General features: G+C 44.9%; 3 protein-coding genes across 12 annotated transcripts; all 3 read left to right on the forward strand.

Annotated features, from left to right (window-relative positions):
- The first annotated feature begins 866 nt into the window (after positions 1–866).
- Positions 867–11,800, forward strand: znf576.1 (zinc finger protein 576, tandem duplicate 1). Of its 2 annotated transcripts, none has more exons than XM_040164486.2 (9): positions 867–991; positions 1,576–2,059; positions 2,482–2,994; positions 4,330–7,883; positions 7,965–8,232; positions 8,436–8,621; positions 8,749–8,935; positions 9,100–9,292; positions 9,385–11,800. In XM_040164486.2, exons 2-9 carry the CDS (start codon positions 1,582–1,584, stop codon positions 10,663–10,665), a joined length of 6,660 nt encoding a protein of 2,219 aa, XP_040020420.2. In that variant the 5' UTR covers positions 867–991; positions 1,576–1,581; the 3' UTR covers positions 10,666–11,800. The 2 variants fall into 2 exon arrangements, with proteins under 2 accessions (XP_040020420.2, XP_077951374.1); XM_078095248.1 differs by having other exon boundaries at positions 912–991; positions 1,550–2,059.
- A 347-nt stretch (positions 11,801–12,147) lies between these two features.
- On the forward strand, positions 12,148–15,620 carry znf576.2 (zinc finger protein 576, tandem duplicate 2). 2 transcript variants are annotated; one of them, XM_040164489.2, is made up of 5 exons: positions 12,148–12,400; positions 13,095–13,285; positions 13,382–13,497; positions 13,952–14,095; positions 14,189–15,620. In XM_040164489.2, the coding sequence occupies exons 2-5, from the start codon at positions 13,141–13,143 to the stop codon at positions 15,077–15,079; spliced, it is 1,296 nt and encodes a 431-aa protein (XP_040020423.2). In that variant the 5' UTR covers positions 12,148–12,400; positions 13,095–13,140; the 3' UTR covers positions 15,080–15,620. The 2 variants fall into 2 exon arrangements, with proteins under 2 accessions (XP_040020423.2, XP_040020422.2); XM_040164488.2 differs by having other exon boundaries at positions 12,242–12,511.
- A 1,352-nt stretch (positions 15,621–16,972) lies between these two features.
- Positions 16,973–21,508, forward strand: LOC120810170 (uncharacterized). 8 transcript variants are annotated; one of them, XM_040164492.2, is made up of 4 exons: positions 16,973–17,454; positions 17,639–18,181; positions 18,623–19,602; positions 20,074–21,508. In XM_040164492.2, exons 2-4 carry the CDS (start codon positions 17,650–17,652, stop codon positions 20,641–20,643), a joined length of 2,082 nt encoding a protein of 693 aa, XP_040020426.2. In that variant the 5' UTR covers positions 16,973–17,454; positions 17,639–17,649; the 3' UTR covers positions 20,644–21,508. The 8 variants fall into 8 exon arrangements, with proteins under 8 accessions (XP_040020426.2, XP_040020425.2, XP_040020427.2 ...); XM_040164491.2 differs by having other exon boundaries at positions 16,973–17,445; XM_040164493.2 differs by having other exon boundaries at positions 17,037–17,445; positions 17,642–18,181.
- The last annotated feature ends 379 nt before the right edge of the window (positions 21,509–21,887 follow it).

A 21,887-nucleotide genomic window follows, 5' to 3' on the forward strand; every position in this document is an offset into this window, starting at 1 on the left:
AAGTATTCTACAAATAACTTTTATGTTTAACAACCATTCCAAATGGACAAAATCTTGTGCATGTTTTGAAAGTGTAATGAGGGTACAAATGAATAATAACAACTGAGATATTTGCTTGTAGTAATGGATATGTGAATTTAATACCTCGTATACAAATCATTACTAGTTATGGGTGATAGCTTGTTGATAAGCATATGATTGATGTATATGTACATGTTGATTAAATATATTAACAGTAGTAGCATTATTGGTGAAGAATATTCTGCTTGATCTGCTAAGTCGCTGGATAAAAGCGTCAGCTAAATGACATGTAATGTAATGCTAATGTATTTTTTATTGTTGGTTTACAGAGGTTTTAGAGGGACTGCAGTAATTGGAATTTACAGCGTTCATCCTGTGCTGAAGACCCTACATCACACACGGCAGTACTCACCACCTGCTGGCTCTTTTACTTTTTTCTTTCTTCAATTCCACATAAGAGTGGGTTAGACAGGGCAGACTCAAGTGAGGGAGACTTTGTGCCCCATATAATTAAAAAGTATTTATCAAAACCACTATACTTTGAATATTCACAAAACATGTTTAAAGCCTTTTAAATCAAGCCTAAACTTTACAGCAAACTTTATAGAGCGTATACTGCTTCAATGGTACTGTTACATATTGATCTATAATCTATAAAAAATAATGGGTTTGAGACTATTGCAATACATCTTAACTACAGATGCCATTGCAATCTTGGCTGTAATCATCTTTAAACGTATTCTAACTATACTGTGTTTATTGGTATCCGCAGCGTGCTGTTTTGCAGTCTTTTAGTATAGTGAACGGCAACGCTTGAGGGCTGATTGTAGGAAAAACCACAACTCCCAGACTCCTCTGCGGCTCCCAGACTCCCCTGTAATACCTGAAGTCACGTGAGCGTCTGCAGCCCCTCTGTGATGCTTTGTGGGGAACAACGCGGAGATGTTTGGGCGGACGCGACAGTAGCTAGGTAGCTAACCTTTAAACTACCCCCTCCTGCATTCACACAGCTTTACGGGTCACATGCGAGTGTTTAAAAGGGTGCAATGCAGAAAGTAATGACTATTTAGCCTGTTTGGCGTTGTTAACGCAACGTTAACGTCGGATGCTAACGCTTACTTCCCGGTCTTAAACGTAAACCAGTGAATTGAAGCTAACCGGGTTTCTACATATTCGTGCGTCTGCGTCTATTACACAGGGTTTGTTCAAAACTATAGTTATAAGTTATTTATAACAACCAAAGTGTTCGGTTCTGGTTATAGTTCTATCAGTATGCAATGGCGCCCCCCCCCCCCCCCCCTCTACGCCACCACACGCCCCCCTCCATGTCCTTCAGTCTTTTGTGATTCAAATGTTTTGAACCCATTCATTCGCAGTCCCCCAGCTGTCGCCATGTAGCTAGCTAAATAATGACGATGCTGCTTACTACGTTAAGAACACATCCAACCGTGAAAGGCACCATGCTTGTATTCAGCAGTTACAGTAACTGTGTGCATGTATGTGTTGGTTCCACACGTGCAACCAACAGCCCTTCTGTGTCACCTGGTTTCATAGAAACAAATGAACAAGTGGACTGGAGCAGCCGAGACGAGGCCAGCCATGCAGAGTCCCACCGGGTCCAACAGCAGTGCGAACCCGGAGACCGAAGCTCCGCCAGCACCGGGAGGACCAGATGCCCAGCAAGAGGACAGCGAATCCGCTGCTCCTGCTCGGGTCGAAACCGTCGCGAAGCCACCGGAGAAAAGCGCCGGGGTGCAAACGGAAGACGCGCAGAGGACGCCAGTCACGCGCGTAGCGGAGAACGAGCCCGCTGCTGAGACGCCGGCAGACTCCTCCGGGAACGCGGACCGCGCTTTGGAGCCGAATGTCTCTGCGGAACCGACGCCGGAGACCAAAGCGAATCCAGCCGGCAAAATGCAAAAGGAAAAGAAAGCGGATAAAGGCGCACGTGAAGGCAGGAAATACGTTCTTTCCAAGAAGGCCATGATAGACCCTCTAAAGATGGACATGTCCAAACAAATACTACTTCCTCTCACATGTGAGTATTTCAACATTTTATTTGTTTTATGTCATTCCTCTCTGAACCAAGAAGTAATAGACCTATTTCAGGTTTGAACACTTAAATCAGTGCTAACCCCCCCCACTCGGATTAGATATGGTGGTACAAGCCGTTATGAGATACTGTGGGGAAAAACAATAAGGTTATATATTATCATATTTATAAAACTATTGAATCTCTTGCTTAGGAATCTTTCTTAAAATAATACTACATTGCAAGCTTTAATGTGCAGACAAACTCTTTTGCCACGCGTGTGCTGTGTGTCACTATATGAAGGAGCCGCATTTCTTCTTTTTGCAGGAGTTCATATCTTTAGGAATGTTTGTCTCTATCTTAAGTACATGGATGAACGGGATGTTACATATAACCCTTCTACCCCCTCCTTCCCCAATTCCTTTCAGCATCTAAAATCTCCCTGCAGTGCTTCGAGTGCCACATCATCTTCAGCGATTACAAGAGCAAGGTGCGTCACCTGAAGTTGAACCACCCAGCAGAATATGAAGAGTGCATACTGAGCAACGCCCTCTTCGCCTGTTACATATGTGATCGCCAATTCACCAACTCTACGGAGCTCATGGTCCACCAGAAAGCCCACACGGAGGAGACACCCTTCAAGTGTCCAGTCTGTGGCCAATCTTTCCGCAAGTCATCAGAGCTCACCTTTCATAGAAAAAAACACTTTGACGGGGAAGGCTATGCTTGTGCCGACTGTGGCAAACCGTGCAAAACAATGACACTGCTGAAGTATCACCGTCGCACACACACGGGAGAGAGGCCGCATGTTTGCAAAGAGTGTGGAAATAGGTACATCACGACCAAAGCTTTGCAGAAACATTTGGTCGTACACCTGCCAAAGGGAGCTGAAGGAGAGCGGGTAGACGGCACTGCAAAAACCAAGCCGAAGAAAGCCGAAGGTAAGACAAATGTGTCTTTGTTACGGGCGTCTTGTTTTTACACATTAAGATATTAACATTATTTTTAGCAATGCTGGTGACGTTGCTCAACGGATGACAATGTTTGCTTGTTGGTCCAGACTGCAATGTCTTAAGCAACAAATAGTTTCCATGGAAGTTTGTACAGACAATAATGGTACTCAAAAGATTAGTCTTAATGACTTTGTTGATCTTCTGACTTTCCTCAAGTTCCACCAAGAGGTTGATTTTTTTCGGGGGGTTTTGGGGGAAATATTTTGACAACATTAAAGTTGATTACCACAAAATCTGGTATGTTGGACACTAGTGGGCTCTGTATTACTAATATGAAATGTTTAGCACAACTAGCCACATTTAAAACAGTCACCTTATTGCATTGCATTTAGTGCTAATCAGCAAATGTTAGCATGCTAACTGGCTGAACTAATAGGAGAAACATGATCAAATTTGAAGTGAAAGCATTAGCGGCTTTACAGAGCTGCATGGATTGTTGCAGGCTCGGTCTTTGTCACATTTTATCATCCATCCATCCATTGTCAAACCGCTTATCCTGCACACAGGGTCGCGGGGGGGCTGGAGTCCATCCCAGCCAACTTCGGGCGATAGACAGGGTACATCCTAGATTGGTCGCCAGCCAATCGCAGGGCAACACAGAGACATACAACCATTCACACTCACATTCACACATCTACGGGCAATTTAGAGTCCCCAATTAACCTGATCCCCAGAGCATGTCTTTGGACTGTGGGAGGAAGCCGAAGAACCCGGAGAGAACATGCAGACTCCACACAGAAAGGCCACTGGGCGGAATCGAACCCAGGACCTTCTTGCTGTGAGGCGACAGTGCTGACCACCACGCCACCGTGCCGCCCCATTTTATGATCCAAAGTAATATAATTATTAATGACGCACAATATCCCTGGCAGGCTTTCTATACGGTGGAGTTTAGTTAAAGAGACATTTAGGGCTTAGTACTTTGTAATATGTAGTATGTCAATTTGTATTCATAATTTGTAGCCGATACAAGATACGGTCTGGAGTGAGTTGGTCTACATAGACAGAAGAATAAACTACATTTATTATTAAATTAATTTAGTATATTCCATGGAGGGCGATGGCTCTGTAAATATTACATTTGTATTACAAAACTTAACTTAAATATCAAACAGATTATTTTCCTCTTCTCACTTTTGTTTTTCAACCCATGAATTCTATAATCTTTAAAAATTATACTATATCTGTCATATAGCATGAAATGTGTTGTGCTTCTCATCATTTACCTGAATGCATCACAGCTGTCTTCTTTTGTCATCTTAGGTGCTACTCCAAAAAAGTATCCTTGTTGTGTATGCAAGGCCACTTTCAAGACTATCAGGACAAGGCTATATCACATGAAAACTAAGCACAATATGCAGCCTGCTGCAGCCAGAAAGGCCCTCTCAGCTGGGCTGCAAGTGGAACAAGGTATACCCATCATAACTCCAATATCTATTCACCAACCAGCACTCCTACAGGTGGGGCCCAACGGGCCGCTGCAAAAAGTTGATGCCAATATTGACACAGAGCAGATTTGTAGACTTATTGAGGCTTTGGGAAATGTGCAGAAAGTAAACCAAGTTGTAATATTGGGGCAGGTGCCCCCTAATGCCCCCCCGCTGGAAGTGCAGCAGGTCTCACAACTGGCTGAAACGACACATTTGAATCCCCACCCACCAACGATGGACTTTATGGGACTCAAAGGAACTGAATCTAAGATGGTTGGATTGGACATTTATAACAACCCCACGGATTCAATGGAGCAAACGATTATACTTGAACCTATTACTCCAGAAGGGCAATTAGAAAACCCCTCTTTCGCAGAACTGGGATCCCACATAGCAGCGGGTGAAAATACAGAGCTAACACTGGTTCAGACTGAACATACAGAGAGAGCTGAGGGAGAGGTGACTCATCAGATCATTCAACAGTCCAATATTGTCGAAATTCAGTCTGATCCTATGAATCAAATTATTTGTCAGAACGAGGTAGAGCAAGACCTCGAGCAAACCGTCATATTAGAACTCATACCAACTGTGGACCTGGAACAATGCCAAACTGTGACATATGAAGACATCTCGCCGGCCTGCCTCGTTCCAACTACTGACTTGGAGAAGACTTCTGATCACTCTGCATTAGATGAGCAGATCAGCCTGTCCACTCCATTACTTATGAATACAGTTGAGCTGCAGTTGGCCCCTCTAGGCACCGAGCATCAGGGCCTTCCTTCTTACCCTTTGTATCCACCAGACACACTCACACAAACTATCAGTGAATCAGAAACTAATCTCAAAGAACAGACTGATTCACAGATGAAAACTGTAAGTCTAGATCAGGGCCAACCTGTAGGGGATGGAGATGCACCACACGAGCCAGAAGAAAAGCCTGGACCGTCTGAACAAGATTCATCTGTGAAATTACTGGCAGACAGCAAGGAGAGTCAGGAGCAGGTGGAGAACAAGTCTGAAGTAGAGGATCCAACCGCTAAAGACGAGGTTCCACCGAAGATGAAGCCGGTGTCGGAGTTACCGGTAAATGTAATGTCAGCTCAAGAACTGGTTAAAGTGCGGAAAAGAAAGCCGACCAGGGCGTTTATCTTTCAAGGATGTAGGCAAGAACTCGTCGGATGTATAAGTCAGGAGGATTTCCAAATAGATCCCTCACCTACCAAACGGCGAAAAACCAAAAAGTCTCGCCTTGTTGTTAAATTTGGTCCACAAACCAAAGAGAAAACAAACAAACGGAAGAAGCCATCACAGCAGAGTCCGCAAACACGGCAGGAGGGAAAAAGAGGGAAAACACCGCCAAGAAATCTCTCAGAGAAAAAGGGAGTGTCACCGAAGAAGGGCGGAAAGGGGAAAGCGGAGAAGAAAATTGAACATTCGGTATCTCCTTCTGAAACAAAATCACCATCTTCAACCCAGAACCCGCAACAAATCAAAGGGGATAAAATGAAAAAGCAAAAAGAAGTGGCCAAAGAAGGGGTTATGCTCATAAGTGAGAAGAAAACTGTTACTTTACCTGTATTTAAAAAGAAAAAAACAACAAAAAGAATTCATAAAGATGAGCCGGAGAAAGCAAAGAATGGAAAGCTGAAGAAAAAACAGGCTGAACCCGAAAAAGTGAAGACCACTGCGAGCACAGCTGCAGCAGACCTCCCTTCACCACAGATAAAGGAAGACGTTCTACTTCTACTGAAAGGTCACAAACAGCCTCAACTGAAAGTTTACAAGTTAGACCCTTCCAAAGCATCAGGCCAGACACAGGCTTCCCCTCATGATCCCCAAACTATTCCCCAAGAGACTCAAGCGAACAAACTCAAACACTCAGCCAGTGACTCTACAAATAATCTTCCAGCGGAAGGTAAGAATAGAGGAGGACCCAAAAAGAAAGCTTTTTCGTTGTTGTCCTCATTACAAGTTTCTCATGAAACACCTGAGACGCTGGTAAAACCAAAAATTACAAGGAAACGTAAAGCCTCGTCCAACGTGGAGACTGAAGGAGTCATAACTTCCAATTCCAAGCGTGCCTTAGAGTGTCAGGAGTGTGGTCAAAGATTTAGCGACGTCTCGTCCCTCCAGAAGCACAAGACCGTTCATATCGTTGAGAGTCCTGGTCTCACCTACACCAACGGCAACGTCTTTGAAGGCGTCTCCGGGTTAAATCTTTACCAGCTTCCAAAACAGCCCGATGAGGTTGCTGGAGCGATGAATGCCGCTTCAGACTGGGACACCGAGTCCGAGCTTGCAGAGATGGCCTCAGAGGGGAGAGAGCGAAGCGTCTCCTTTCCGGCTTTGGTTCCATCCCCGTCTTTACCGGTTTCTCCTTCAGATATTGAAGTTGGTGCCTATGAAAATAAGGCTGACGATAAAAGTGAAACTGATTTTCCATCCAACACTTTCCCTCAACTTCAATCCCCATCTGATCAAAGGGAAAACAGTGAGACCGGTGTGAATTTCCCATGTGAGCCCCCTTTAAGTACCTCCACTCAGACAAAGAGTTTGGATGCAGGAGAGCCTTTGGCGTCGGATGCGGACAAGCAACAAGAAGGTCCTGCAAGGAGTCCTAGCTCTAAGTCTAAAGATCAATTTACCACAGAGGAAGATATTAAGGAGGATTTACTTCTCGAGGTAGATTTAATCACTGTTGGGGAGCAGAATGAGAGAGATGAACCAACATCTCATGAAGACGTTCTTCCCCCAAATAAATCAAGTGGAACTTGCAATTCCACGGGTGAAAACACTGTCGAACTGCCAGGGCAAGCTGCTAATGACACCCCAAAGGACCTAACTTCACAGACTGTATCATGCTCCACTCATCATGTGGAAATCAAAGACGAGGAGCAAGAACTGTTGGTCCACAATAAAGAAGAAGCAGGGACATGTACTTTTTCAATGAATGCTCAAAGTAGGAGAAGAGGAACGGGGCGTCTGAAACAAGGTGTGACATCTAAAAGAGCTTCAGTTGGGGGCATTATCAGAGGAACGGAATCAGCGAAAGAACAGGACGAATGCCGGCTAATTTACGAAGAATGTCCCATCAGCTCTGATTCAGAAATTAATGACGAAGGCGAGGCTGGCCCAGATGCTCCACAGACGGAGATCAGTCTTAAGACCAACCAAAATACTGCTCCAACTGAATCAATGCCCCAAGAAAAAGTTGTTCCTGAGTTAGTGTCTGCTACCACTGGTGTTATGGGGGTAATGCATCTGAGAGGACTCCAGGGACGCGAGGACAGCGAGTCCGACCAGTCTCCAGACATTATACTTGAGAAGATCCTCACCCCTGCCGAGAAGGAGCCGTGCCCGATGACGGATGGGAACAATCACAGTCATGTGAGTCGTTAGTTGTATCAACAACTACCAATGATCATGTGTAAATGATGCATTGCGAACTAACATTTGTTGTGGGTCCAGGGTTTGGACAGCACTGCTGAGAATGAAAGCTGTGGCAGCCCCCAGGAGATCAAGGTAGAAGAGAGCGTCTCAGATCCACCACTGGTGGAGCCCACCTGTCAAAACCGACAGAGTGCGAGTGTGCAGCCACAGCACCATCGGGATATAAGGACTGTTCTGGTGAAGGAGGAGAGCAGCCTCGTGCTGCACGAGGCCCAGGCCGCGCAAGGCAGCAAACGCATCCGATGGAATGTGGAGCCGGTCGACATTGTAAACTCCCCCAGTCCATGTGAGTATGAGGTCGCACCGTGGGTACATGTTGAAGTAATAGTTCAACACTAGAGGAGACGTGCACATGCAAGAAGAGATTGATACCGCTCACGGGTCGGATGACGACAGGCAGGTGGTTGATTTGAAATGGGATGACACAATAAGCCAATGTGTGTCACTGTGTAAAGAATTGAAACCCTGTTTTTGGCTTTCTGCTTTCAGTGATGGAGATTGAAGGGACAGCGAGCGACGACAGTTGCATCATCCCAGAGTCCAACACCGACCAGTGTATCTTCTACCCAGTAAAGGAGGAAGAGAGGGAGGTTCAGACAAACAGTCCGAATTCAACAACCGGAGCATCCGTTGATGCCCAGCAGACAGAACATCAGGAAACGGATAGTAATTCAAGTGAGTCAACGCCTTTTCCAGTGAAATTACAAGATTATGAGAAGATTTTCACGTAGGATCTATTTAGATCGTACTTGAAAAAATGTTGATCATACTTAACTCGTCCATTCATAATCTGATCTTTCAGCTGTGGCGGACACTGAGTGGCAGCGTCCACCAGACATCAGCGACTTTCTCCTCCAAGGTTCCGATGAGGAGGACTCGGGTGGTTTTGAATTGTCTGATCCTCCGCTTGACACTGAAGCAGAAATAATGGCCTATTTCTGCAAAAACCAAACGAGCAGCAGGGAACAGCCGGATGAGCTGTCCCAAAAGTACAGTATACAACCTTCACAAGAGCACTCTAAAAAAATGTGTATCGTTTACCATTTCAATGTGATTGAATAGTTCTGTCACACTGTGCAGAAATAGTGTTGAATATTTATTCAAACCATACTTGTGTGCGTGCCTCTTTTTTCTCTCCCTTTTTCTTCCATAGTTTGCCGACCTCAGACCTTGGAGAAGATAACAGGACCAGAGAGCCCATTGACTATTTCTCTAGTTATTTTGGTTGGGATACCTGGGTAGAAATGGCCAGTTGTACAAATAAGCTTTCCAACATGACCAAACTTGTTACAGCCAGGGAGGTTGCACAGTTTGTTGGCATTCACATAGCAATGGGAACTTTAAAGGTTTGTTCTTTGTGCTTTTTTAAATCTTGACTTGCTTTGTTAACTAGATAGTAGACCACTAAAGGTAAAAACGGTCTCTTGCTATTTTTCAGTTTCCTAGTCCAAAGCTCTATTGGGAGGACTTGACCAAGGTGCCCTTGATTGCTGAAGCCGTGCCACTATCCCGCTTCCTTGAGCTGTCTCGCGGGTTGAAACTCGCCTCCCCGGAAAAAGATCCAGTCAACAGTAATGTTCAGGAAGGAAGACATGGTGGTAGTGACTTTCAAAATGCGCTGCAAGGTGAAGCTGTCTCGAGCAGGCCGAGTGACATTTCTGAACGGACATCAGAGGATGCGCCAAATGACCCGAGCGGTCCGAAAACAGAGGCGGATCCGCTGTGGAAGGCTCAGCAATTATTGAGCCGCTTCAAAGCTGGATGCCAGGCGCTGAGACGAGAGGGGAATTATGCAGTGGACCAATATCTACTCCCTTTGCCTGGGAAAATTCAAAATAAGAAACTGTCTCTCTACTGTACCACATTAATTGGATTTGGAGGTTTTCTTTTACATGTGAATCTCGAGTTGGGTCTTTCTGGCAAAGAAGATGCTGTAGAAAAAATGGCCCCCAGAGGTAGTATGGTGTTTCTTTGCAAACAGGAACTCTCCACCCCCACGATGCTAGAGCGTCTGTTGGCTGCAGGGGTTCACGGCGCAGGAAGGGTCGGAGGAGCCAGAGGACAAATTGGAGATGAGTTTGTAAGCTCGGACGGGAAGCTGATGTTACGCAGATCGCACTGTGGCTTCATACTCTCTACCGCAGGAAGTGCCCAGAAGAACACTGCTTCACTCATTGAGAACTTCGAGAAGGCCCAGATGTCTGCTCATCTCAACAGAGATTTGCGGAACCTTTACTCCATCCCCCTCACTGCTTCAGCCCCAAGCTGCTGGCCGCAAGCGGTGCTCTGGTACCTAACAGATCTAGCTTTGGTCAACTCCTGGCTCCTGTACAGACAGGATCACAGGGCAGTGTCTGCACCTCTGACTTTCATGTCCTTCAGATTGGAGGTGTCTAAGGCTTTGATCCTCCGTAGCAGCTCTGCTGCCCAGGACTCCATTCCCCCTCGACCACTCAAAGACAGGGCTCACGCCACAAACGAAACCCCCGATACCAGCCTGGTGCAGGAGAGTCCTTTACCAGACGCAGCCACACGGTACGATGGTTCGGGCCACTGGCCGGAGCAGCTTGGAGAGGTAGAAGGTGGCAGGTGTCGCTTTGGGGACTGTCAAAGAACATCTCGCGTCATGTGCCTTAAGTGTTGTGTCTTTCTTTGTATCTCACGCAACCACAACTGCTTTTTAAATTTTCATAATCAAGGGAGTTTAGAAAAAGTGTGACATCCGGAATTTACCCTTTTTATTTTCAAAAAATGTTCTTTCTGAGTTTGAATGTAAATGTGCACTTGGTGTATGAAAACCCAGCTTGTAAAAAGCATACAGTATTATGACCTTTGTCAAATTTCAACAATTGCTCAATTGCCTTTCTCTGGCGGGGGCGTATTTGTGCAGGATTATGTACTGCTGTTTAAAAAAAAAGGAAATGCTACATGATGCAGCTTAATATGTCATTGACAAAGTGTAAAGGTATTTGAGCCATCAGAAAGAAATGTAAACAATATGCATAGCAATGCACTTTGTGTTGCAGATGATTTTTATCAATTATTGTCCCTTTTTTTTTAAAGCTTTTTAATTGAACTGAATTTGCATTCCATGAGCTTCCTTTTTTCGATCTGAATTTAATTTAATTTGAAAAAAGTAAAATAAGAAAAAACATGCTTTGTTGTTTTCCATTTTGCACAATACACCGTTTCAATGGGAGATATTTAGTATTTCATCCAACCATTGGGTAGGTTAAAGGAAGTTAGAGTTAAAAGTCTTGTCAGAAGGATTACACACTATGTATGGACACACTGCATGAGTAGAGAAAATCACAAAGATTAGAGGAACTACAAATTGACTACACATACATACTTCTATTGATATCCGTGTGCACTCATATCCCTGAGGTATAAAACACTACAAATATGATTTTAGAGGACATTATATTAAAAAAAAGTTATAAAGTTGTAAATGGACTGCAAAACCTTGAGATAAGTCCTAAATTGATTAGGTGATTATTGGAAAAACTGCAATAATGTCATGTCAAGAAGGGTGTATCGTTTGTACAATAAGTTGGGTATATGACATGTCAGCTGAGAGAAGATGACGCTCAGGATATAAAATCTGTGTGGCGTGCGTGTCCGGTGTCCAGGAGGCCACTCCGTCTCTCATTATGATCAGATGTATGTCTCGGGATAAAGAACATGACGGTCCTTGTACAATGAGATCATTGTGCGTACACGTGTTTATCATACCTTATCCTAGTATATATGTGGAGGCTGGAAAAGAAGACCTCCGAGTAGGCTTGGTGCATGACTTGTATGTGTGTCAACTCTGTTTGCAAACATTAAATGTCCTGTTTTTGATCATTTTACACTGGTGTTGAGTATTCATCTTGACATAAATCACCAGTTATACGGTTGATTGGACTTTGTGTAGGCTTTTTTGCCCCACGTGTATTATAAAGCAGCAAAACTATTACAGAGAATGAAAACAATGAATATTTACACGTTACACGTATTACAAGTTGTTTGGGGTCACGTGACGGGGATCAACCATAGAATCCGACTATATAAAAAGGAAGATAAATTCAAATGAATTCATATTTATAAAAACGATAGTTGTCTCGTTGTGTGTTTCTAAACGATTGTATTAAGATAAATACCGTATATGAACCGATATGGCGGCATTTGAATTGAGAGAGAATATTTTATTATTATATGCGTGTTTCACGCTACACTCCCTAGAACGCAAAGTAGAGCCCCGCGTCAACGGAATATTGATGTCTATTTATTTTCAGATGTTTTTCTCAACGCATCAACAATGGCAATAAAAAGCATAATGCCGAAGACTGCGCGGCAGCCATCTTAGTTGTACCAACGGCTATCTGTCACACGCACGCACGCACGCGCGCCAGGAAGCGTCCGATCTATCCAACTCTTTCAGTCAAACTATCGGCAAAGAGCGGCTAGAGGTAATGTAGTCGTATGCTCGCTATGAAATGTGTTGTTTTAAAAGATGTAGGTATATTTAAGAAGGTCCGTCGGCGGGGTTAAAGTAAGACGGGTGCAAGAGCCAAACAAAGGTAAAACTTGATATTTGTAATCAAAAAGTCCTCGAGCCTATTTGAATGGCAGCCTGTGTTGTTAGCGCTAACTAGTAGCTAGCTAGCGTTAGCCCGATCGACAGGCTAGTACTTATGATTAGCGTTAGCTACGGGCAAATGCATTGCATCAACACAGTTCGTTTATTTGCACAATATTTACGGTTATTGAAAAATATACTAGTTGTGACGTTTTAATTCGTCAACCAGTAGCAAGGATGTTCATAGGTTATAATGGCGCTAGTTGGCTCGGCTAGCGGCCTTAGCGCCAGCAACGTAGCGTCTACGTTAGCCACGATTAGCTGAAACTTGACTTCCTTGTTATGGGACAGCTGCAATAATATTAACCATAAACGTCACCGTTTCTATACTCTGTTATTTTACTGAGGTCCCACCCTAACTAAGTTGGTGACTTATTTGTTCGTTATTATGTGTTGATCATAATACAAATGGACGCAACCGGTGGGATGTTATTTTCCCGCAGTTAGCCGAACTGCTGTTATTTCCATGGGATAAGTAGCCGAACTTTCTTTGTGTTTTCAACTTGTTCTTTAATTGCATACAGGACGATTGTTTTGGGTGTGCTTGTTGAGCGCAGCCACTGTAACAGGATGGACTCTGAGATTTTGAACATAGAAGAGATAGTGATGGGTCGGGGATTGCCGGACCCACCTCCGGAAGTTCCCCCCGAAAAACCAGCGGCGCCATGCAAGCCCGTCATTCGGAATGGACCTCCTGCAGCCTCCGTTCAGCCCTGTAAGTGGTATTACAGTAACCGCTTTTGTGTTTGCACGCCACTGAAAGACCAGTTGATTTTGCACGGTGTCTCTAATCTCAATTTCCATCATCTAGACCAGCATGAAAATCTGCAGTGTTTCCAGTGCTTCATCACCTTCTGCAGCGCCAAAGCCAAGGAAAGGCATATGAAGAAGAGCCACCGGGAAGAGTACAAGCAACAGCTTCAGCAGGTACGCTCCCAACGTCACTTTATTGAATGACTACATGGTAGACCTTTGTCACTTGCTTGTCTTGAGCAGGATCAACGGTCTAACAGATACTTTTAATTCTTTAAAGAATATTATAGTTTATTGTTAATGTCCTGTATTGAGTATTTGTGTGTATGTGTTTTGAGATAAAGCAACACATGTTGACCGCATTAGGTTAAAGATACAATGTGTTATATTTTATGCTTCATTTTTACTGGTGTTTGCAAAAGATAAATTATGGTAGCACAGTACATTACTTGTTACAGCGTGTGTGTGTGTGTGTGTGTGTGTGCGCGCGTGCTTTAGTGTAAACATTAGAAGGCACACTGTATACAATGCTACTGTTGTCGGTAAACCAATGGATTGAACATGTTACCAGTGTTTAAATTATTTGAACTTTTTCCCTTTAAAAAAAAAAAAAAAATTGTCTTCACAGGGAAACACGTTGTTCACGTGCTATGTGTGTGACCGATCATTCCTGTCTTCTGAGGAACTGACACAGCACCAGCCAACACACAGCAAGGACGACAAGCCCTTTAAATGTGTGCACTGCAAGGAGAGCTTTAAAACATTCTCTGAAGTGAGTAGAATAATTGTCATTGGCAGTATTAAAACTAAATGCCGCCAGTTAAGCCAAACAAGCTCACCCAGCTATTCTGTTACCCTTTTGTAGCTAACAGCCCACAGGAGACAGGTGTGTCCAGAGAAACAGATGGTGTGTAAAGATTGCAATGAAACCTTCCGGAGCGCTGGACTGTTGCGTAATCATCGCCTGACCCAGCATCTCCGCCCGGACGTGGACACCGCAGAACAGCCGGAGGACTCAAAAACCCACCGCTGTAAGAAGTGTGGTCAGGGCTTTGACACGGAACCCGAGCTGATAGAACACCAGGAGAAGTACCCCGAAGGCCAGCAATGCAACGGCAGTGCTTCATCCGTCAAGAAACGTGGCCGGCCTGCCAAAGTGGAAGACTCCGCAGCTGCTGAGAAAAAGGGAAAGCGGAAAAAGAAAGATGAGGCAGAAGCGCCCGAGGTGGTGGTGAAGGCCAGCAGCGCATCAGAGTCCACCGCACCTCTCGAGGAAAAGGCAAAAGCAACCGGTGCAAAACGTGGACGTCCCTCCAAAGCGGCAGTAGCAGCAGCAGCAGCAGCAGCAGCAGCAGCGGCGGCGGCGGCGGCAGCAGTCAAATCAGAGACGGAAGATACGAAGAGTCCTGAGGATGACAGTCAAGCACCAGCAATGGAGAAGAAACCTAAAGCGGATGCTGCTCCTGCAGCTCGGCAGCACCCCTGTCCCGAATGTGACCTCACATTCCCTGCCTTGATTCAGCTGCGCGCTCACAAGAAGGTGAAACACGCCCCCCGGAAAGCGCATCCCTGTGAGGAATGTGAAGAGAGCTTTGCCCGTCCTGAGCAGCTGGAAGCCCACATGTCACGGTCTCATGCCGTGGGACGACTGGCCTGTCCAACCTGTGGGAAGAGCTTTGGCCGTGAGCGCACCTTAAAGGCTCACCAGAAAATCCACCCGGAGGAAAAGCCGGAAAACCCAAGTGCTAAGAGATAGTTGAGCCTTGGGGAGCTTGCATAATATGTATTTTTATTTTTTTTTTCAAGATGCTAGTAGGGAATTTTCTTTTTTCTTTTAAACATAGGAGATCTGAACATCTCGTGGTAGGTCAGACATCGGAATGGTTTTCAGAATGACGTTTTAGCAAGTTTGTGATTTGAATTTAAGTTTGGATTTTGAGCTTTCGAGATTCTGGACACATCACCTAAATTGACAAACCAAATGTTTTTAAATCTATCTATTGCCATCGTTGCCACAAACGAGTTTATTTGTAAAAAACAAACAAAAGGAAAAAAAAGTGTTTTACCTCTTTCAAATAGATTTGATTTTAAGCTTGAAATGTGTGTGATTTAAATGTATTACTTGGAGTTTAATTTTAGACTAATGGGCTCATTTATTTTTTAAATTTCTTTATTTCCTCTTGTTTTATTCCAACACAAATTAGGTACGCACCTATTTTTAATTAAATGACATGCCTAGTAGAGATACTATGTTTGAATGTCCATACATTTTGTCAAAAGAAATTTTATGTACAGCTTTTGGTTCATATTGTGCTTTTTTTTAAAACTCGTAATATTTTGACACCGTTCCTTTCTAATGGAAAGTTTCAATGAGAAGGAAACAAAGACTTCTTTTGCTAAAAAATTACTTTGGCTCCAGGTTCAATGTGGGCAGAAATGATCCACTATAATCGTCCTTGTCTTTTAAAATTTTCACTTATAAGAATAATACTTCTTGTCTTAGACATTTCTTAAGTGGAACTAAAGCCTGATTTATGCTTCTGCGTTTTCAGAGCGACGCAGACGCAAGCCCCCCTTGCGTGTCCCTTGCGTCGCTTTTCACGCCACCTTGCGTCCTTGCGTGTGTCGAGACATTTTTCTAGGCTTGTAACGCAAGCGTCCCGCTGCGCACCAGGCTGCGATTGGTCCGCTAACTGCATCCTTTACGGAGTCTCACATTTCCGCTTTCATAGCCCGATACCGCCATTATTCAAACTAAGAATGTTTAGGAGAGAACGGATCAGATTTAAGAACTTTTGTTTTGTCGGGAGAAATGCGTAAATATGACCGCTTATACACGCCGTCATTGGCGGGTTGTAGAAGCGGGTTGGATTCACGGAAGCTGATCGCCGCAAACGCCGGTTTGCCGGTCGAGAGGTGCACAAAGTTGTGGAGGAAAATACGGGACAAATGTGTCCGCGATGGAAAGCAGCAGTGGCGATGCACGGGGCAATAAAGTCTGAGAAATAAATAAACTAACAAATAGACGTGACTCTCTAGGTCGTCTTCAACAAACGTTACTCCGCCCGTTGTTCCGGTGGTGAATTGCTCTGCAACACACGCAGAACCATGAATTGAAACGAGTGCGTCGACGCAGAAGCATGCGCCAGCATTTAGTCCCAAAAGAAACCGTATATCTTTTGTTTTTCACTGATTGGATTGTTTCTCTCCCCACTGCAAAACTAATAAACCATGCTATCCCAAGGGAGGCTTCTGAAAAAAATAACTTTTTGTCTTTTGTCGCAGTTCTTCGGCAGGAACACAAAAACGCAAAAGTATCTAAAGTACGTGGGATGGAATAATCCGTAAACTATGGGTATACATTTCTTTTAACGTGATTAAATGCAGCTTGTTTTGGAGACTAATATTTTAACCAACATACAATATTACCAGAAAATCAGCTGCATTTTCTTTCTCTACATGACAAACCACAGCGATATCAATGGTAGTAAGCTGTATCAATAAAACTATAATGTAGTATTACAGGGAATATTTTTACTTAAATACTTTGAACTAATAGTAACTTTATAAAGCACTTGTTATCTGCCAATGCATCTGTTTAACTGTGCATTATTATAACGGATTCATACTTCTCTTATGTGCTAATATTTCTTCATTCTTTTCTGGCCATGGTTATACAGTTGTACGGTTTAATATAATACAATTCTTAAACACCTAAAGTAAAATATGTGCACTGAATATCGGTGGAGTAAAAGTACGGAGCACCATATAAATGCAGTACCCATCGTGTAGTACCACCCCCGGACTGCAGGCGTGCTCGTGCCCACGCCTGCTTCCGCCCCTTGTGCTCTTCCACTTGCTTCCCCTATTTGTAGCAACCTCCCCGTTGATAATGGGATCCGGCTTCGGGCATCATGTTGGAAGTGAAATAGTAACCAGCCGATCGGATGGTTTGTTTGTTGTTGTTTTTTTGTTGTCGCTGTGTTTTCCCCCCACATCGTTGCAGGCGAGTGTTCAGCTCCTCAGCATTGGAATAAAAAGCCGACGCCGAGTGGGGGAGCCTCGTTTTCCTAATTGTTCCGAAACCACGCCTGCAAGCCACGCCGCCATCCTAGCCACCAGGTGAGCCAGGTGCGCCATTAAATGCCTTTCTATGAGCTGTTTTACAAGCACGATAGAAAATAAAATAAAGAGTAGACACACATGTTGTGGCTCATCGGATTTATATTCAGCGCCTTTTTTAAAAGTCAGCGTCTGTTGTGTTTTGAACACCCGCGTCTCTTCCTGTTTCATTTTCCCTTTGTGACTCCTCCAGCAGCAGCAGTCATGTCCATTGAGTACACCATCGATATCCAGCTGAGAGAGTTGGGGTACCCGGACATCCTGCAGCCCACGTACCGGGAGGCTCCCCGCCGCGCCTCGTCGCCCGGGGACTCCCTCTCCCCGGGTCACGTTCCCGACACGCACGTGCGGAGGCTGCTCCTCGCTGGCAAAGAAGCAGGCGCTGCAAAGCCGCCGTCGCACGTTGAACCAACCACGGCGGCTCCCGTGGCTCCTCGGCCCGGCAGCGGAGCGGCACAGAGCCCCGCTGAACGAGCCCCGGCGGGCGAGAAAGCCGTCAAAAGCCCGTCAGAGGCGCGCGCAGCAGCAGCCGCCAGTCCGCCGCCGGCGAACGTCTCCGTCCGGGATGACGTCACTGAACGAGCGGCATCGAGGGAGATGCCGGATTTGGAGGATTACTCCGATGACAGTGAGGTTTCGGACCTGTTCGAGGAAGAAGAGGTCGATGAGGATGATGAGGAGAAGGATGATGATGATGATGATGAGGAGGAGGATGAGGAGGAGGGACTATACAATGGTATGACTCATTCACCTGTGCCCTCATTAGCAGGTAGCAGTGTTTTGTTTTCCCCAGTCTGCCTGAAACAGTTTTAACTGAATTGTCATAAATTAATATCCAATAGGATTTTTTTCCTGTTGTCAACAAGTCCCATGAAACAGATAAAAACAATCAATGAATTAATTGTTTCACCCAGTATCATTTGTGAAGCGAACGCTTGATCCGGTGTCTCCTTGCTTATTACATCAATGTTTTTAAAATCCAACTTGTAGGAGTAATGAACAGGACCTTACTGAAACTGATTTGTGGGAAAAAATTAGTTTACAGTGACAAACTAGAATATCGCAGACCAAAACTTTTTGTAAATGCTAACGGTATAATACACCCTCATGTGTCAAATCTAATCTAATCTAATCTTCTTTTCTCACCTTTGGTCCATCGGCACACTTTCTCCCACAGAGTTGAGTCATTCAGGCGACTACCGCTGCGGCGTCTGTGACGTGCAGCTGCCTTCCAAGTTCAAGCTCCAGGATCACATGAACCTGCACACCGGGGCACGACCGTACTCGTGTGCCGAATGCGGAAAGCGCTTTTCCCAGATTCACAGCTACCGGGTCCACCTGCGCGCTCACGCCAGCAACCGCGCCGACGCCCAGACAAAAGTTGAGGTCTTCCGGTGCCGTATATGTTTGACGGAATACGCAACGCGGAAACATTTGAGGGAGCACCTGTCCATGACTCACTTGGAGAAAGAGTTTTACGAGTGTGACCGCTGCAAGCGCGTTTTCACGTCCCTCTCCAAGTGTGAAAACCATGTGAAGTTCCAGAAATGTCGGATCGACGTCATCTGCGAGGTGTGCGGCCGCGTCTACCGCTCTCACAGATCTCTGGTGCGCCACCGGAGGACGACGTGCCAGCGGCATTTTAAATGCACGGACTGCACCAAGACCTTTACGAGTAAAAACACCCTCCTGAAACACAGCTTCTCCCATCTCGGTTTGCTGCCTTACACCTGCGTGCGCTGCCGCTGCCACTACCGCCTGGCGCGGCTGTACCGCAAACACAAGTGTGAACCCGAGCGCATTCACTGCGTGGCGTGTCTCCGGGAGTTCCTGAGTCAGGAGGACTTCCAGCGGCACAAGAAGGACACGGGCTGCTGGGGCAACCAGGAGCCCAAAGGGAACGAGATCAGGTGCTTGGAGTGTGGGGAGCGATTCGAGACTCCCGAGGAGCTGAAGAAACACGCCGGGGCCCATCAGAGGGTGCTGAAGTGTGCGGAGTGTGGGAAGGGTTTCCGCTCGGCCTTGCTGTTGATGTCCCACATGGGGGGTCACGCCGGCAACTCGCCCTGCCTTTGTCAGAGCTGTGGACTGGGCTTCCCCCACCAGCAGAACTATCACAGCCACCTCAAGACGTGTGGAAAGATACCTCAACCTGCAGTCAGTATTTGTTTGATTTTCTCTTTTCCCTCCTTTGATTCTCTGATTTACTGATTACGTTATTATTTTAGCTGTTAATTCAATTAACACCTCTGGACCAGAACGCCATAGTAAGCAAATATTTTAATACTTCCTTGATAAATTTCAATGAAAATTTGCCTATTTGACAAAAACTGGATTCCAAATCCGTTGCAATGTCACAACCTTTGCTTGCGTGTTCTTGACTCCATATGAGAGACAGTGGAGGACGTAAGCAAAGTGGAAACTTTAGGTTTTCGGCTGTTGGCGTTTCTATAAACACCAGTAACGAAGCGGTTGGAAGCCACTTTCTTTAATAGGCTTTTGACAACGTCCATGGCATCATGGCACATCTCCCCAGCTTGATTTAAACATCTTAGTCTCATGTCATTAAACTGTAATTCATCGAGTAACTGGGGATGTTTTTCTCCCCCCGTGTTTTTCAATAATTAGAGTGCTCCCAAGAAACGGCCAGCCTCGACGAGCTCCTCATCCAAGACCAAAATGGTCGATGCCAAACCAGACTCATCGCCCCCAACAAATACAGCCGCTACGCCTGCTGCCGTCGTAAACGCCACCGCTGCCCCAGCCAAGGAGTCTCCTGGACCAGGACGTATGACGGAGAGGGGGGAAAACGACCTCGGTCAACCAGATGGAGTGTGGACGATGCGCCTCGTCCTGCCGCCGCCACCAACCGGTGGCAAACTTGTTGTGTTTCTCCCCGTCTGTAAAACTGACCCTCCGACGCCCACATCAGGCATCGCTCAGACGCTTCCATCTATGCGGGGGCCGACCGAGGCCCCGCCGCCTCTTTCAAATGAACACCGTGGAGAGATGCAAGATAGCCCCCTGAATCTGGTAACTAGGGTCAAACGAGATCTAGAGTGGGACGCCCCTCTGAATTTGTCCAATAAGAGTCATTCGTCAACTCTCGGCAACATTCCAGTTTCAGCTATCAAAAGTGAGCCGGGAGAATTTGAAATTTCAGATGAGCTGAACAGCACCGAAAGACAAGAATTTTAAAAGATCTACAGCAAAGTGGTTGTTGTTGGAGACACCGATAAACTTGCCTCTCTTCAGCATTTCTAAGTGGATTTCCTGGGTTCCTCCAGTTTCATGGTTAATGCAACGTCTTCTGGACTGTTTGTAGAGATAAAGGAAGCGCCTCAGTCTCCTGGTCCTGGTTTTGATCTGTGGTCATACAGATTAATTAAGATGGCGGTGGACATTGCTGGAAAAAAAAAGAAAAAAAAAGTAATCCGTTGTCAGATTCCTTTCCTCTGGTCGTGTCTTATTCCTATCAAGGATACATCCTCTGCTGGTACTTCAGCCACTGTGTACATTTCTCTTGAATCATATCTACCATTGTGCCCTTGTATCACCAAGCAGACTTTTGTTCTACTGGTTCCACTCTTATGAATAGAACGCAGTTGACCGACAGACCTTTTGGTTCAGAATAAAAAATGTTATTGGTTCCTCTACAATTCCAACCAAACATTCCAAGCCATTGCTGCTATGGCGTTTTTTTTATTTTCCTTTTGAGTAAAGTTTGCAGCACGTATTTTGAAGCCTATGCAGTACATATGGTATTTCTCACAGCATTAAAACACTCTATGTCTCAAGCTTTTATGTTTGGAAAATGGATCCTTTGCGTCTATTATTGTGTATTAAGTCGAATGAAAGCACTGGATTGTTTTGTATTTAGTGAAGAAGTTGCAATTATATGTTAGACACTTTAGTTTTGGTACTTTTTTAAAATATATTTAATGAATGCAAATAATGGTAATGACCACAATATCACATTCTATTATGATCTGATTAACATTTGCTGAATCGTGAGGTGTCTTGATAAAAAAAGAGAAATAAACTTTTCCCTGCTGCAATGTCAGTTCATATCTTGTTTACATTTTTTTTTGTTACGAATAAAAACGTTTCCTTGTGTCTCAGGTAAGTATTTGACTGAAAGCTTTCTTACTTTACTTCATTGATGACTTTAATTTATTATTTAGTCAAGTTCGATAGAAATGGGAACGCTAGATAATACAGATTGAAATGTCTAATTCTATCCTCCACGGAGATATCCCATCATAAGGCCTCCATCATGGGATCAGGAACGCCGCTCTGTGGTTGTCATGGAGATTTACTGCGTATTAGTCAGTGTGATAAAGCGCATTACGCCCTCTAAAGAATAACCATTTCATTAAATACGTTTTTAATTGGAATACAGTTTGTTTCTCAGATGTTCACGAAGTTTGTTTCTCGTAGAA

This window comes from Gasterosteus aculeatus, chromosome 20 (assembly GCF_964276395.1).
Source record: "Gasterosteus aculeatus chromosome 20, fGasAcu3.hap1.1, whole genome shotgun sequence".
Taxonomy (NCBI): Eukaryota; Metazoa; Chordata; class Actinopteri; order Perciformes; family Gasterosteidae; genus Gasterosteus; species Gasterosteus aculeatus.

What these genes read in the sequence shown, in the direction of transcription:
- znf576.1 (XM_040164486.2), top strand. Translation starts at nt 1,582, where the DNA reads ATGAACAAGTGGACTGGAGCAGCCGAGACGAGGCCAGCCATGCAGAGT. An exon ending in AATACTACTTCCTCTCACAT is followed by an intron (nt 2,060 to 2,481) that starts GTGAGTATTTCA and finishes AATTCCTTTCAG; the next exon opens with CATCTAAAATCTCCCTGCAG. An exon ending in TGTAAACTCCCCCAGTCCAT is followed by an intron (nt 8,233 to 8,435) that starts GTGAGTATGAGG and finishes TTCTGCTTTCAG; the next exon opens with TGATGGAGATTGAAGGGACA.
- znf576.2 (XM_040164489.2), top strand. Translation starts at nt 13,141, where the DNA reads ATGGACTCTGAGATTTTGAACATAGAAGAGATAGTGATGGGTCGGGGA. An exon ending in TGCAGCCTCCGTTCAGCCCT is followed by an intron (nt 13,286 to 13,381) that starts GTAAGTGGTATT and finishes TCCATCATCTAG; the next exon opens with ACCAGCATGAAAATCTGCAG. An exon ending in ACAAGCAACAGCTTCAGCAG is followed by an intron (nt 13,498 to 13,951) that starts GTACGCTCCCAA and finishes TTGTCTTCACAG; the next exon opens with GGAAACACGTTGTTCACGTG.
- LOC120810170 (XM_078095250.1), top strand. Translation starts at nt 17,650, where the DNA reads ATGTCCATTGAGTACACCATCGATATCCAGCTGAGAGAGTTGGGGTAC. An exon ending in ACCTGTGCCCTCATTAGCAG is followed by an intron (nt 18,215 to 18,622) that starts GTAGCAGTGTTT and finishes TTTCTCCCACAG; the next exon opens with AGTTGAGTCATTCAGGCGAC. An exon ending in GAAAGATACCTCAACCTGCA is followed by an intron (nt 19,603 to 20,073) that starts GTCAGTATTTGT and finishes TTCAATAATTAG; the next exon opens with AGTGCTCCCAAGAAACGGCC.